The sequence below is a fragment of the Tamandua tetradactyla genome, chromosome 2 (genome assembly GCF_023851605.1).
Source record: "Tamandua tetradactyla isolate mTamTet1 chromosome 2, mTamTet1.pri, whole genome shotgun sequence".
NCBI classification, from domain to species: domain Eukaryota; kingdom Metazoa; phylum Chordata; class Mammalia; order Pilosa; family Myrmecophagidae; genus Tamandua; species Tamandua tetradactyla.
In genome coordinates, this window is record NC_135328.1 from 156,897,040 (window position 1) to 156,912,715 (window position 15,676).

General features: G+C 37.9%; 1 protein-coding gene and 1 long non-coding RNA gene across 2 annotated transcripts in view; both read left to right on the top strand.

The window, feature by feature from the left end:
• LOC143674123 (uncharacterized) overlaps nt 1–12,562 on the top strand; it is a 32,662-nt gene extending 20,100 nt beyond the window's left edge. Inside the window, exons 3-7 of the mRNA XM_077149447.1 lie at nt 6,178–6,259; nt 7,934–8,060; nt 9,515–9,610; nt 10,123–10,205; nt 10,659–12,562. Of these exons, the coding sequence (XP_077005562.1) occupies nt 6,248–6,259; nt 7,934–8,060; nt 9,515–9,610; nt 10,123–10,205; nt 10,659–12,026 (1,686 nt within the window). The 5' untranslated portion in view covers nt 6,178–6,247 and the 3' untranslated portion in view covers nt 12,027–12,562. The remainder of the gene's footprint in view (nt 1–6,177; nt 6,260–7,933; nt 8,061–9,514; nt 9,611–10,122; nt 10,206–10,658) is intronic.
• An 11-nt stretch (nt 12,563–12,573) lies between these two features.
• Nucleotides 12,574–15,676, top strand: part of LOC143674132 (uncharacterized) — a 68,276-nt gene continuing 65,173 nt past the window's right edge. The window contains exon 1 of the long non-coding RNA XR_013170876.1: nt 12,574–14,121. This is a non-coding gene — a long non-coding RNA (uncharacterized LOC143674132). The remainder of the gene's footprint in view (nt 14,122–15,676) is intronic.

The window sequence follows — 15,676 nt, forward strand, 5'->3', positions numbered from 1 at the left end:
GTTTTGCTGGATCATATGACAATTCTATACTTAGCTTCCTGAGGAACCGCCAAACTGCCTTCTACAGTGGTTGTACCATTTTACATTCCCACCAGCAGTAGATAAGTGTGCATCTTTCTCCACATCCTCTCCAGCACTTGTCATTTTCTTTTTTTTTCATAATGACCATTCTAGTGGGTATCAGATGTTATCTCACTGTGGTTTTGATTTGCATTTCCCTAATAGCCAGGGAAATTAAGCATCTTTTAATGTGCCTTTTAGCCATTTGTATTTCCTCTTCTGAGAAGTGTCTGTTCATGTCTTTTGCCCGTTTTTTTAATTGGGTTGTTTGTCTTTTTGTTGTTGAGTTGAACAATCTCTTTGTATATTCTGAATACTAGACCCTTATCTGATACATGATTTCCAAAAATTGTTTCCCATTGTGTAGGCTGCCTTTTTACTTTCTTCACAAAGTTCTTTGATGCACAGAAGTATTTAATTTTGAGGAGTTCCCATTTATCTGTTTCTTCAGTACCCGTGCTTTGGGTGTAAGATTTAGGAAACCACCTCCTATTACAAGTTTTATAAGATATTTCCCTATGTTTTCTTCTAACAGTTTTATGGTCTTAGCTCTAATGTTTAGGTCTTTGATTCCTTTAGAGTTAATTTTTGTCTAGCGTGTGAGATATGGATCCTCTTTCATTCTTTTGCATGTGAATATCCAGTTCTCCAGGCACCATTTATTGAAGAGACTGTTCTGTCCCTGGTGAGTTGGCTTGACTGCCTTATCAAAGATCAATTGTCCATAGATGAGAGGGTCTATATCTGAACACTCTATTTCATTCCATTGGTCAGTATATCCATCTTTATGCCAGTACCATGCTGTTTTGACCATACAGTAAACATTTTTCAAAGATGTGTTTATGCTTTTAGTTTTGTAATAGCAACCCCTGTTATTTCACTTTAATTATAGCATTGTTATAGCCACATTGTAAGAAATACAGTGGTTCCTAAGGAATTAGAAAATAACGAAGACTTTTATCAGTTTCACTGGAAGAATTTTAAAGTGTGATACCTAGCATATTCTATATGTGTTACTTTGGTGGTTTGGAGCTATATGTACGCTGATAAAGCATGTTATTAAACTTAATCCATTCCTGTGGCTATGAACCCATTGTAAGTAGATTTTTTGATTAGGTTACTTCAGTTAAGTTGTGGCCAATCTCAGTAAGGATGATCTTAATCCTGTTTTTGAGATTTTTTTTTGTGATAAGAGGGAGAGGTTGCTGGCAAATATTTCATTTTTAATCAAAATATGTATGCTACTGTGAAACTGTGATGTACCCCAGAAAAGGCTGTGAGTTTTTGTTTTTGTTTTTGTTTTTTTGGCATGGGCAGGCACTGGGACTCAAACCTGGGTCTCCAGCATGGCAGGCGAGAACTCTGCCACTGAGCCACCATGGCTTGCCCGCTATGTGTTTTTAATACAGTCCTATGGGTGCGACCTATTGTGCATTGGACATTTTAATTAGGTTGTTTTAATTGAGATGTGCACCACCCCAATGACTTATTGGGGTCATTTCTAAGAGGATAAAGGACATGCAGAAAAAGACCAGAGACCTAAGAGAAGAGCCCAAGAGAAGCTAAGAGAGGAAACAGGGAAGATGGGAGAGGAAGCCACTGAAGCTAGTTGCTGAAAGCAGTTAAATCCAGGAGAGAAGGTCCATCAGATGCTGGCCATGTGCCTTCCCATGTCACAGAGGTGCCAGCAGCCTGTCTTTAGAATCCACGTATCATCATGTTGATGCCTTGAGTTGTACATTTTCATGGCCCAAGAAGTGTAAATCATAAATGAGTAAATCATTGTTTTAAAAGTCAACCCATTTGCTTTTATATTGCATTCCAGCAGCTTTAGCAAACTATAACAGATTTTGGTACCAGACAACTGAGATGCTATACGATGCAAATACTAAAAATGTTAGAACAGCTTTATCAATGGATAAGGAGAGTATTCTAGAAGAATAGTGAGGAGATTGATAGAAAAGACCTGGATTGCTTTGAAGACACTGTTGATAGAAATATGGTACTTAAGGAACTTCCAGTGAGGCCCTTGACAGAAACGATGAATGTGTCATTGCAAATTGCAGGAACAGTGACCCTTGTTTTGAAGTTGCAGAAAATTCAGCAAAATTGAAGCCTAATGGTGGGTGGAAAGCAGAATTTGAAAGTGACAAGCTTAGATATTTAACTGGGAAAATTCCCAAACTAAGGGTGGAAAATGCATTCTGGCTTCTCCTTGCAGCTTATAGTAAGATGTGAGATGAACGTGATCAGCTGAGAAATTAACTCTTGGGTGCAAAGAAACCAGAAATTGGTCATTTAGAAAATCCTGAACTTCCAGAAATTGAGTCACCAGATAACTGTGCCCCATGTGAGAATTTAACTGAATATGGAACCAGTGAGCCATATCAGTTCATGTCAGGATTGAAGATAGAGTTATCCAGAAATGATTTGTGGAAGATCCTGTTTTCTGAAGGTTGGGACCCTGTATGCTGCTTGTGAAACCACCAAAGTTTTTTCAAGATCTGTATGAATGGAACCACTGCCATCTGGATGAAAAGGGACAGTTTAAAGGAGAAATGAATTCAAAGACAGAACCATGGGAGCTGGAGTCTGGAGTCCAGATACCTCAGGCCAGTAGAGCAGACCCATTCATGTGTGTGGCAAGTATGCATGTGCCCCAGAGCTTGGAGAGGGTCAGCCATCGGCCCTATAGCTCAGGAAATCTGTTACTACCCCAGGGTTCGCAGATGCCTAGAGGACTGAGGAAAACTTGGCTGCCCCATTGTTTGTGAAGAGTGCTGCTGTCCCTGGCTTCATAAAAGGTAGAGCACATTACCCTCAGATTAGGAAGGCCTGGACATCACTTCACTGTTCTGGAGGAATTGAGCCTTTGCCCTGGAGATTGGTGAGAGTCTGGCTGCCACCCTGATGCTTCAGGAGGGTGTGGCTTAGAGCATGGCCATCTCCCCATTTCTTGAAGATGTTGGAGCACTCACTTCAGTGTTTGGGCAAGCAAGACCTCTGCAAAAGCCCTTGGAATGGGTGAGGCTGCCACTATCAAGCTCTGAGGATAAAACATCTTCCTACGGATGACTTTCAGACCTGGAAATCTAATGGAGTGTGCCTTGCAGGTTTTCAGGACTGGTGTTGTGTCTTCCTGTGACAATAGAAATGTGTACTCTGTAACAATCCTTCCTTTGTATATTGGAAGCAGATAATTTGTTCACATTTTCACAGGAACACAGCTGGAGGGGAATTTTGCTCCAGGACAGGGCATACCTGTAACTGATTTTGGTGAGATTTTACTTAATGCTGTTACTGAAATGATTTAATGTTTTTCTGATATTGTAATGAAATTAATGTATTTTGCATATGGAAAGAACATGTCTCCTGGGGGTTCAGAAGGTGAAGTGTGTTTTAGCAAGTGGAAACTATGGTTTCTGAAGAGAGGAAAACAGGAATTCAGTTGGAGATATTGAACTTAATCATGGTTAACATGACCCTTCAATGACAATAATGGGTTTGACTGCAGAAATAATGAATAGTACAGATTATGGTGCAACACTGAAGTGATTTATCAAATTGCGTCATTCATCTGATTATTATGAGGCAGTCCTTTCTGCTGAGAGTAAGGTGAAATGTGAGAATATGTGATGCAAAATTGGACTTGATGTGTTTATGGGATGTGGAAGAATGATTTAATTATCAAGATTAGTGAGTTTGCTAGATATGTTTGGAAGCAGTAGGAATTGTGACTCTGTATTTAGACCTGAAACAATAGCTTAATACTGGGCTGTGTCAGATTCAGTCATAAACAGAGACAATTCATCACATTCTTTCAGGGCAGATTTGGTAAATACTTAGATGTTTATTAATGGATGTGGTAAATACTTAAGGATATGAGAAATGCTGCTCTCAGGAAGGATATGCTGAAATGACTATGTGTGGATTATACCAGGTAGTAAGAATTAGGTGTGGTGGAAGGTGATATTTGGGAAGTGTGTTCAATGCAATGGAGGTTTCCTTGTGAACCTGGCCATTGGGGTGTAATTGTGTGAACAAATTATATGAAGAGGCAGTTTTGACAATAGACTGAGGACTCAGATTATTGAAATGAGAGGTGATATTGCATGTAAAACCTAGATGTGGCATGTAATCCTTAAAGAATTTGAGATTGGGACACAGGAACAAAAAATTCAAACTTTAGCTGTGTCTTTATGGAGAAACGTAATTTTCTCATATTAATAATGCTGTCTGAACCTCTATTTTATTTGTTAAATTAACCTTTATCTGCAAGATTAGTGTGAGGATTAAATTTTTAAAAATGTAAACATGGTAAATTTAATATATATGTTAATATATTTAATAAATACTTCAGGTAGATATGGGTAAGTTAAACCTACTTCTGTTTGTGGCATATTATCATTATTTTTCCATAAAATTCATGTAACTATTAATGATGTTCAAGAGGAGAATTTACAGAATACAAATCCTTTCACATATATAAGTAAATAAAGTGTAGGTATGTTACAGCTCATGATGATTAACACAGGACAAGATTTCAGTTTCCACTTCACTAAAAAAACTTTTTTTTTCCAAATGGTCATCGGTTTTCCAAACACTAATTGTTGAAGAGACTGTTTGTCCTATTTAAATGGTCTTTGCTGTCTTGTCAAAAATCAGCTTGCCATAAATGTGGGAGCTGATTTCTGAACTCTCAGTTATATCTTATTTGTTTGTATGTATGTCCTTATACCAGTACAATGCTGTTTTTCCTATGTATTTTTATTGACAAATCTTCACACACATACAGTCCATACCTGGTGTACAATCAATGGCACAGGGTACTATAATTTTAATTGGGATTGCATTGAATATATAAAGAACTTTGGTAGTACTGACATAGTAATGATAACTTTGTTTTCCCGCTAATGAACACAGGATGTCCTTCCATTTATTTATGTCATCTTTGATTTTTTTTTAGCAGTGTTTTGTAGTTTTCTATGTACAAGTCCTTACATCTTTGATTAAATTTTTTCCTAGATATTTGAATTTTTAATTGCTCTTTTAATGAAATTTTTTTCTTGATTTCTTCCTCTGATTGTTCATTGCTTATATAGGAACACTATTGTTTTTTGGGTTTGGATTTTGTACCCCACTACTTGCTGAATTCATTGATTAGGAGTTTTCTCTATTTTTCAGGAATTTCTGTGTCTAGGATCACACCATCTGCAAATAGGGAAAATTTCACTTCTTCACTTTCCGTTTGCATGCCTTTTATTTATTTTTCTTGCCAATTTCTCTTGCAAGAACTTCCAGTACAATGTTGAATAATAGTAGTGACAGTGGCACCCTTGTGTTGTTCCTGATCACAGAGGGAAAGCTTTCACTCTTTCTCTATTAAGTAGAATGCTAGTGTGGACTTTTCAAATATGAAACAGGTTATTTTCTTGACTATATTTGCATGATGGGAGCCATGGATCCCTCTAAATTGACCATGAACTCGAATTAATCAGTCCCATAATAAAATATTCTCAAGCTTTTTGATTTATATCCAAGTTCTTTAGGGTAGAATCTAGAACTCAGTGTTGAGAGAGTTACAAAGATAGATATGACATATAGAATAATTAAGATGATTTAGTACAAATTGTACCATGACGGGCAGGTGCAGGATAGAGCAGGAAGGGAGTGAGAGTCCAGAGGACAGAGATGGATGATACAGAACCAGTGCTAGTGCATAAACCAATGAGAATTATTTATAATAAATTCCAGACTGCTGTCTCTGGTGAGACCCAATTCCACATGTGACATGAATCAAGGATTCCTGTTAGAACCAGGGAGGATATTGAAATTCTCTCAACATTATGGACTAAATAATACATACAATTCAGTGATTTTCATATTTTTATCAGTACAATAGAGGTATTCATAACTTTTTAAGCTAAAGAATCTAAGAACCCCCACATTTTGATCCTGGGAGACGGGTGTACTCCCTCTACTTCTCTTGATGCATATTTCATGTTCTTGTTGAATGGGCTGGGGTTATTTCCAGGTGAAGAGTTTGGGATTCATAACAGATGGTTCTGGAAATTGTGACCAAGACTTGCATCTGAAGGCTTCTTTCTCCATTCTCAGCTTTGCTCACCTGCTGTTTGGTTGTGAGAGGAAACCCGGAGGAAGACAGTCGTCAGCTGAGCTATTGACAATGCAACCACGGGTGAGTTGGAAAATCTTTAACTGAAATTACTTCTCTGTTGCTGGCAGATAGGAAGGCTTCTCCTGTTCGATGGATATTCCCAGTGCTTTTGTCAGCTATTCAAGGACTTGAGCTTCAGTTAAGTTTACCCAGGACTCTAGAATAGCTGTGGTAAATTTGGGACTCATCAATAAGTAACCTCCTTCTCAGCGTTAAAATAGTTTATTCCAACCTCCATTAAGGCTTTATATTCTCTGAGTAGATGAGAGATATTTCCTTTTTCTCATGCAAACCTTGGCCTCATTGTAGAGTCATGCATTCAGGGACTATTTTAATGTCTGAAAATGTCTTAGGCACACAGTGAACAGAGGTGATAGACATGAGTAAGACCAGAAGTTAACCAGCAGTAGGCATACTAATGTTTCAATAGTTGCATTCAATCAATCCAGTGTTACAGTTGCTGGGGTATAATGCTGTGCATTGTTAACAGGAGCACATGAGAGAATGTTACCAAATTAAAGGAAAGAAGGAATCAGTTATTTATTTTTCACCAATTTAAATTTCTTAAAGTTTTGATAGAATTTATTTGTGCATTTTGAAAGATTGAATAAAAGGAAAATTAAAATTTTCCTTACGACTGTTGTTCCCAATTACCCAACTTCAATTTTTATAGATCAATTTTATTCAGATTTTATAAATAGATGCTATGTATAGGAAGTATTATTTCCTTAATTTTGGCTGTGCATTCAGGAGGAATATAATTGATGGAATAAAATTCATGCTCTGTGAAAAGTTTTCAAGATTTTCAGAGACCACAAGCAATGAAGGGGCTTCTTTCAATCTTGAACAGACAGATGAGATGAATATGCAAGACAGACAATGAAAACTAGTGTTCATTAGCACCAGAAAAAGTTGAGAATGGGAGTCTTCTATATAGGAGTGGTCAGGCCAGGGCCATCTTTTAGTACAACAGTCTCAGTAGTCCCTGCTTGTTATCTTGAATCATCTCTACTGATACATTATAGTGAACACCTGAGTTATGCAGAATTGAGAGAGGCAGCACTTACTGAACCAGAGTTCTCTATGAAACCTGTTCAGTTTTACAGAATTCTGGATATTGCTTAAAAGTTTCCTCCCATTTTAATGGATAATATGTATATGTGGATTGAGTTTATATAGAAAACACTTTCTACATTAGCTCGTTGGATCTGTCAAAACCCCTAAGGTATTGTTAAACAATTTTGTAAATTAGAGGCAAATGAGGTCATCTATACAGAGGAATAATCTAACTATAGTCATTGTTAAATATCATGGACATTTCTTGCCTTATAATGAGTCTATAAATTTACTTGAAATTGGAGGAAGAATGTTTTAGTTACGAATGCTCAAGTGCGAATTTGTAATCAGCACCATGAAGTCATAATTACAAATATTGAGAAATTTCAAGGTATGTATCATATCACATATTACGTTGTATTCCTTTACAGTGGAGTTTTATGTATTCACAGTGTGTATGTGTCTGAATGTATGTGAGATGCAGATGGCAGTTCAGTATTGAGAGTGAACTTACTATAACTCCAAACACATTTTGAGCTTTATTTATTTAGTCTCTGCTCCCTCAGTGCTGTCATTCTGAGCAACATACTCAGGACATTGGTAAGGATGGCCTTCTGTGAATGCAAATTTGTGATTTAGGAGTTAGTCACCTTAGAAGATATAGCTGTAGACTTCACCCAGGAGGAATGGGCCCTGCTAGACACATCCCAGAGAACGCTGTTCAGAGAAGTGATGCTGGACAATATTAATCATCTCTTCTCAGTGGGTGAGTCTCACAAAATTTTCTATTACTGATATGTATCTATCATCTATCTAATGTATCTAGCAAATACATGTTTATTTATCATGTATCATCTTCTATTTATTTATGAGTATCTAGATCAGCTTTTCCATATTGTTATATAATCATTGTTTATCCTTTTGTATTTTCTTATTTTTAGTATAGTTATGTAATTTTTATCTTATAATATACAATTGCCTAAATGAAATTTGTTTCCTTATGTGTTTAGAAACATAGAGAAGTTGTGGATTTATAGAACAGTCATGCATAAAACACAGGATTCTCACATAGCACCCCAACACCAATACCTTGCAATGTGTGGAACAGTTTTTACAAATGATGATAGCACTCTTTATAATTGTACTATTTTTTTAATGGCAGCTATCTGTGTTACAATTGATGAAATATTCTTAAAATAGTACTATTAATTATCATGTATAATTTACATTAGGTATATTTTCCCATATACCTCTCTTAGTAACACCATGTATTAGTGTCATACGTTTGTTATAATTCGTGAAAAAACATCATTATACTATTAATTATAGTTCATCTGTAATAAGGAAGACTGTATCATACAGTGTTGTGTTTTAACTTTTAATTTTTATTTTAGTGTTATATGACATTAAGTTCCCCCTTTTAACCACATACACCTATATGATTCAGTGCTTTTAATTACACTCACAGTAATATGCTCCCACCATCATCATCCATTTCCAAATCTTTGCAATCAACTTGAATTGAAATTCTGTACAAATTAAGTATCATCTCCCTATTCTCTAACCCCAAGCCATCCCCTGGTAACCTATATTCTAGATTCTAACTGTGAGTTTCTAAAATATATGAGTTAGTTCATATTTATATAGAATTTTATGCTTCCTTTTTACTTACATTTACCCCAATAGAATTTAATCTTCCTGAGCACAACTTAATATCTTTCTTAAATCTCAGTCTCTAGCACTCGGAGTAGTGCTGGAAACTCAATGAGTAATTCTCATATAAATAAATAAGTGGCTAAATATTTTTAAATAATTACTCTATTCCGATGGATTTGCTGAGTCTTCAGAATCCAGTAGTGAAACCATCACGTGTATCATTTTCCATATGCAATGTAGATTGTCCAGGTGGAGTTTATGTTTTCGGACTATTTTAAAATGTAATTATCAAACTGTGGAAAAGGAACTTCTTCCCATTTAGAATTTGGAGAAGTCTGCAATCTCTCTTTGAAACTATTCATGGGCAGCAACAACAGAAATATATAATGGGCACAAAGTCAGATGTTACCACTTTGCTGCTAAAATACTGTCAGTGCTGTGTATTCAAAGTAATTTTGCCTTGCTGACCTTCAACGTTGGCCCTATTCTATGGTAGCCTGCCATGGACTTGATGTTAGTTTACTAACACAAATAAAATTCGGATATCTGTTTTCCTATAAACAGGATATCAGGTCTCCAAATTGGATATGCTTTCCCAGTGGGCACAAGAAGAGGATGTATGGAGAGAAGGAGTAGGGTTTCTCCAATGCCAGAGTCCTGGTGAGTTCTAGGAGCCTTGCATCAGTAGAGGAAGGACCTGATAAGTTAATAGGTCATTGGAAATAGCAACTTCAAGTTTCTTTAAGTGAGTAAAGATTTATGAAATGTATGTGAGCGCATTGAGGATATTTTCTTCATATGTGGTCATTATTGCATATACTTATCAAGCTATATTCAAGTGACTTTGACTTTGGTAAAGGGCTATCCATGTATTATTGGAGTTAAAGTTTCACATAATGATCCTTGTCCTGGTCCTTCTCTTGAAGATTTACATTCATTACCTCCCTGACATCCCAACTTTTTATTTTTCTTATATTTCAATCCTGAAACTTTTTCTGATTTCTAATGTCCTGTAATGTTTTCTTCTGCCCAGAGTATTCATTAGATATTTTTTCCCAGCTAAGCATCAATGCTTAAAGCATACTTACAGGGATGTTTGGGACTTTCCAACATTTTCATTCCCCTCTTGCTAATCTAACAATTTATTGTGTTTTTTTTCCCAATTACAACAGGCAAGAAAAATACCTGTAAAAAAGAAGAAATGAAATTCATGCATCCTATCTGCAGGAAATACACTACTAGCATCATGTCATTGGTAAACATCATTGCTGTGTATCCTAGTTTTCCAAATAGACATTTGGGAGTGGAATAAATTAGAAATTCAATATAGTCAAAAGATTTAAGTAACGTTGGGGTTAAATGGTAATCCAACAAATTATTGTCTCAATTTGAATTTAAGGAAAAATTAACTTGAATTCAAAACTGTAACCTGAGATTATAAACAGATAATTGCATAAACATGGTTCACATATATAGTGTTTGAAACGTCATGAAATTCGGAATTGATTGAATACTCTGTAAATGGGATGCTATAATAGAGAAAATCTCTGGTCATGAAGGAGAATAATGTCTATATGAAACTAACATGGGAAAGGTTTTAATTTGGAGACCAGCACTGGAGGATTAATGTAGATTTCACATGTAGGAAAATGAAAAAAATTATGTGTATGGACAAATGTTTTACAGTTTCTCATCTTATTCCCCACAGCAGAATTCTCCCACTCAAAAGAATTCCTTTAATTATTTGCAAGAAGATACCACTCACAGATCCATAGTGACTCAACATGCATTAATTCACATGACAAAGAAACCATATTTCAGCAAACCACTTGCCAAAGTCCTTAGTACCCAGTCATCTTTTAATGAATATAAGCAGAATCACACTAGAAGTAAATCAGATGATTTTCATCAAAGCCCTAAGGCCTTTTTGGAAAGCTCTGGCCTCAGACAATACAGTGGAAGTCATATTGGAAAGAAACGATATGAATGCCATTTTTGTGGAAAAGCCTTCAGTCAATGCTCTACCCTCAGACGACATGAAAGAACTCACACGGGAGAGAAACCCTATGAATGTCATCTATGTGGGAAAGCCTTCAGTCAGTGCTCTTCCCTCAGACGACATGGGAGAACTCACACTGGTGTGAAACCCCATGAATGTCATCTATGTGGGAAAGCCTTCAGTCGATATTCTTATCTTAGAGAACATGAGAGAACTCACACTGGAGAGAAATCCTATGAATGTCATCTATGTGGGGAAACCTACAGTCAATATTCTAATCTTAGAGAACATAAGAGAACTCACAGTGGAGAGAAACATTATCAGTGTCATGTGTGTGGGAAAGCCTTCAGTAGACGTTCTTATCTTCGGCAACATGAGAAATATCACACTGGAGAGAAACCCTATGAATGTCATCTATGTGGGAAAGCCTTCATTAAACCATATATCCTGAGACTACATGAGAGAATTCACACTGGAGAGAAACCCTATGAATGTCATCTATGTGGAAAAGCCTTCAGTCAATATATTATTCTCAGACGACATGAGAGAACTCACACTGGAGAGAAACCCTATGAGTGCCATCTGTGTGGAAAAGCCTTCAGTCAAAGTTCTTATCTTCGAAAACATGAGAGATATCACACTGGAGAGAAACCTTATGAATGCCGGCTATGTGGGAAAGCCTTCATTAAACCGTACATCCTCAGACAACATGAGAGAACTCACAGTGGAGAGAAACCGCACGAATGTCACCTATGTGGAAAAGCCTTTGGGCGATATTCATATCTTAGAGAACATGAGAAAATTCACACCGGAGAGAAGCCCTATGCATGTCATCTGTGTGGAAAAGCCTTCATTCAAGGTTCTTATCTTCGAAAACATGAGAGAACTCACACTGGAGAGAAACCCTATACATGCCATTTATGTGGGAAAACTTTCAGTCAAAATTCTAGTCTTAGAAGACATAAGAGAACTCATACGGAAGAGAAACTCCATGAATGCCATCCTTGTGGGGAAGCTTTCACTCATAGTTCTGCCCTCTGGCAACATGATAGAACAGACACTGGACAGAAACCATAAGAATATCATCTATGTGGAGAAACATTAATTTTTCTAACCTCAGACTACATGAGACTATTCCAATTGAAAAGCAACCCTATTAATATCATTGAAGTGGGAAAGCCTTCAGTGAATATTCTGGACTTAGATGGAATGAGAGTACTCACACTATGTTTTGAATACAGAAGAGACTTCAGCCAAAGCCTTAGACTTTAAGCATACTAGAGAACTCACATACTGAAGAAACACTATGTTTGTAATTAATATGGAATCCGTGCCTTTAGTCATCTAAAGTTAATCTATGGAAATTTACACAGGAAAGTATTGATATGAATGCCATCTATATAGCAAAGCCCAATAAGAGATAGTTCAAATTATATACCTTATGAGAGAACTCACAGGATAAATTTAAGGGAAGTGGAGAGTCATCTTCTACCACTCTGATAAGCAAACTGGAGAAATTGCATGTGAGAAATCCTATATCTGTACTTAATGTGGGAGTGCCTTAAATTATAAATAAAATGAGTGAACTCCACAACGGGTGAATCACTAGGTCTGTAAACCTATCATATAGCTAAACATAGGCCCTGGAGTTGCTGAAGAAAATTCAATTTAGGATTAACTATGAAAACATGAAATAAGAGGTAAAAATCCTTACTAGGAGGATGAAATCCTTTGGAATTCTAGATAATTGGTGGTGAAGTATATTCAAAGGAAAATCAAGGGAAATAATTTATTCAGAGATAGAGACACTTATGGGCATCAGTTATTGTGTCTCTGTAAGGGATTGTATTTGAGGAGTTAGGACAAGTTATTTGTTATTGAAGACCTGAGTTGTGGAGATTAGTGGTGGAAATGTTATAGGTTTGGGGATAGGAGAAAGTATGAAGTCTGTTATTTGAAAGTCTTCTAGGGTAAATGAATATGGTTCTGTGGTTGCCTCTAGTGGATCAGTGATAGACATTTTTTTGATCAGTGATCAAATATCCTAGAGTAGGAACAGATATGTTTCCTTTTTTTCTAATTTAATAGGAAACTACTTCATTTCAGTGACTAGAATCTTTCTCATTGTGTCAGAGCATCCTGCACACAGTAGTTCACTGAGCCAAGCAGAGGTCCACATCATTATCATTGCCCCTGTGCCATGAGCATCAAAATGTCTGGGACTGCAGTTGCTAAAGGGGACACTTTTGCATTCAGACGCCAATAGTCTATAATTAGCCACCATGCTCCACTGGCCACACCAAGTAATCATAGGCAGAGGTGGTGGAGTGGAGGATAGCTGCAGATTGAACCTCTTTTATGCATTCTATAATGTCCTTTTCTCCACCCTTGCACTATTGCCACTGTTGTATAATGCAAGGAGGTGGAGCACAGGGATGCATTGTCTGTCACTCCCCCAACCATGAGAGCCAGAATTTGTTGGGGTGGGGAAGCATATACTTGTAGTTAACATTGGGATGTGCAGTGGTGCAAGATACCAATTCCTACAATGTATTCCATGGTGAGAAGCATGACCACAGAGGTGGCCAAAGGACAGAAGGGACTCACACACAGGGTATCAGTAACCTCCCATCCCTGTACCTGTGTGGAAGACATCAAACCTCCTAGTGCCCTGTCCCTTCTGCATTTCCTGGAATGATACAGACCTTGGGACCCATATGCAAAAGTGGTATAAAGTTTTGTTCCTTGTTCCCAAATAATACACACATTGGGGCAAATGGCCTATGGTCCCTGGGGGATGTTCAGGGTCTTTGGCCCCATCCTAGGCCATTTTCAATTTCTCAATTCTTTGTAAAGAGGCCTGTCGTAAGGTCCTGATTCCTCAGAGACAGAAAGAGAGGTGGGAGAACTACAAGTTCCTCCATTTCCTCTATTGTCTATTTCTGAGGATCCAGGGGAAGGAAACAGGAAGGGGAATACTGTTTCTATTGAGCTAGGTATCCTCCTTCTAATTAATGTTTTACCTAAGATTCTCTATTGGAATCTCATATATGACATCATTTGGAATCACTTGGTCTAGTAGCCCCAAGAACCGAGCCTAACCGGTATGGGCCCTGAGGAGGGGGTAGCTGATGACCCATCCTGTGGACTTAATGACTTGCTGGATTAACAGGCATGTTCCTACTACCCATCAGTCTGGTTCCTTTGTCAATTTTCTCAGTAGCCACACTTGTAGTATAGAGCAGGGAGGGTATGATAAACCTATTCCGTAATACCTCCCAGGGGAATATCTCAGAAGCAGAACGAGCATGAAGCCACACTCAGGAGGGGACTTTCTAATAAAATCATTATTGTCCCACCACAAACTGGGAATTTGGTGAGGGACTAAGTTCCTCCAGTGGGGTGGAATATCCATGCACTAAAACCAAGTTGTCCATGTAACCACAGCTTCTGCCTTGCTGCTGAAAGACTTAATTAGAACTCAGGGGAAGGTCACCCTTAGTGGTATATTCTCATCTGACTCCCTGAAGGATTCAGTTAAATAGAGGCTGCAGCCACATTGCAAAATCCTCCTTCCCCATCCCCCACCTACTCTCTTAACTGCAGCAGTTTGTTGGAGAACAGCCAGAGTTGGCTAAGACTTTTCCATCAGTCTCATTGATCAGGGTGGTAGTGATACCCTCATTTTAAAGTCAGGACAATCAAGAAGGAAGATCCTCTCTAGGCTTCTGTCCATACCTATCTTTCATATCCCATATCTTCTATATAAAATATCACAGTTTCATTTTTCCCATCTTAAGTTCTAATAGTGTAATGAATAATGACAATAGCCTCACAGTATAAGATCAGTCTGGGTGGCCTGATTTTAGGTATATCTGGTCCCAGAATAAAAACAAATATAGGAAGCCATGTGCCAGGGGGATCTATGCTGGATAGTGGAAGTCCTGAACTCATTGATCTCAGCATGGAAAGCAGTTTGTCAACTCCCTAGAACTCATTGGGGGATTCACAAAGTCCTATTTATTGCTACACTTCAGAGGATGGAGACTACATGCCCTAGGTTTCCCACCTGTGGGCCATTACATCTGCCCAGGATGGTAGGGCAGGGGCAAAACTTGAGTTTAGCCCACAAAACCATCAGTCCAATTTTTTCCACGATGCTCCTGTACAAAAGGAATGCAAGAATGATGAAAAGAATGGCCCAAAAAAGGAACTCACTCCACTCCATTCTCCCCCATGCACTCTGCTTGTAGCACCAAAATCTGTGAAGCAGGTTCACATTATGGAATCATAGGCTGAGGCACAGCAAAAACAGCACAACGATCCAAAAGATCAGGAGATTATGTCATGGCTGCTCTCCCAGGGAGGCCAACTGCTTGGGCCTGTTGGCAGTGTAGCATGGCAGTGTAGCATGTCCAACTTCTTATCAGAGAGGACAGACTCAGTACTTTTTGAGGGCTGAATATTTATATACCCCAGCAGTGGGTGGACCTGCCACTGAGAATTCCCACTGTGATAAGAGACATGAGGTATCTGCACACAGTAGAAAAGGAGGTGGGGTATGCAAATGCTGAGAGGTGGCCTCTAGTGTATCCTTGACTTACCCGGCATGCTAGATTCTCCAATGTGCCTGCTATAGTTACTAGTTACTGTATTTTGAACTACTTTGTATGTCCTGCAATAATGTTGTCTGTAGCAACATTAAATTTGGGCTCAAAGGAAACAAT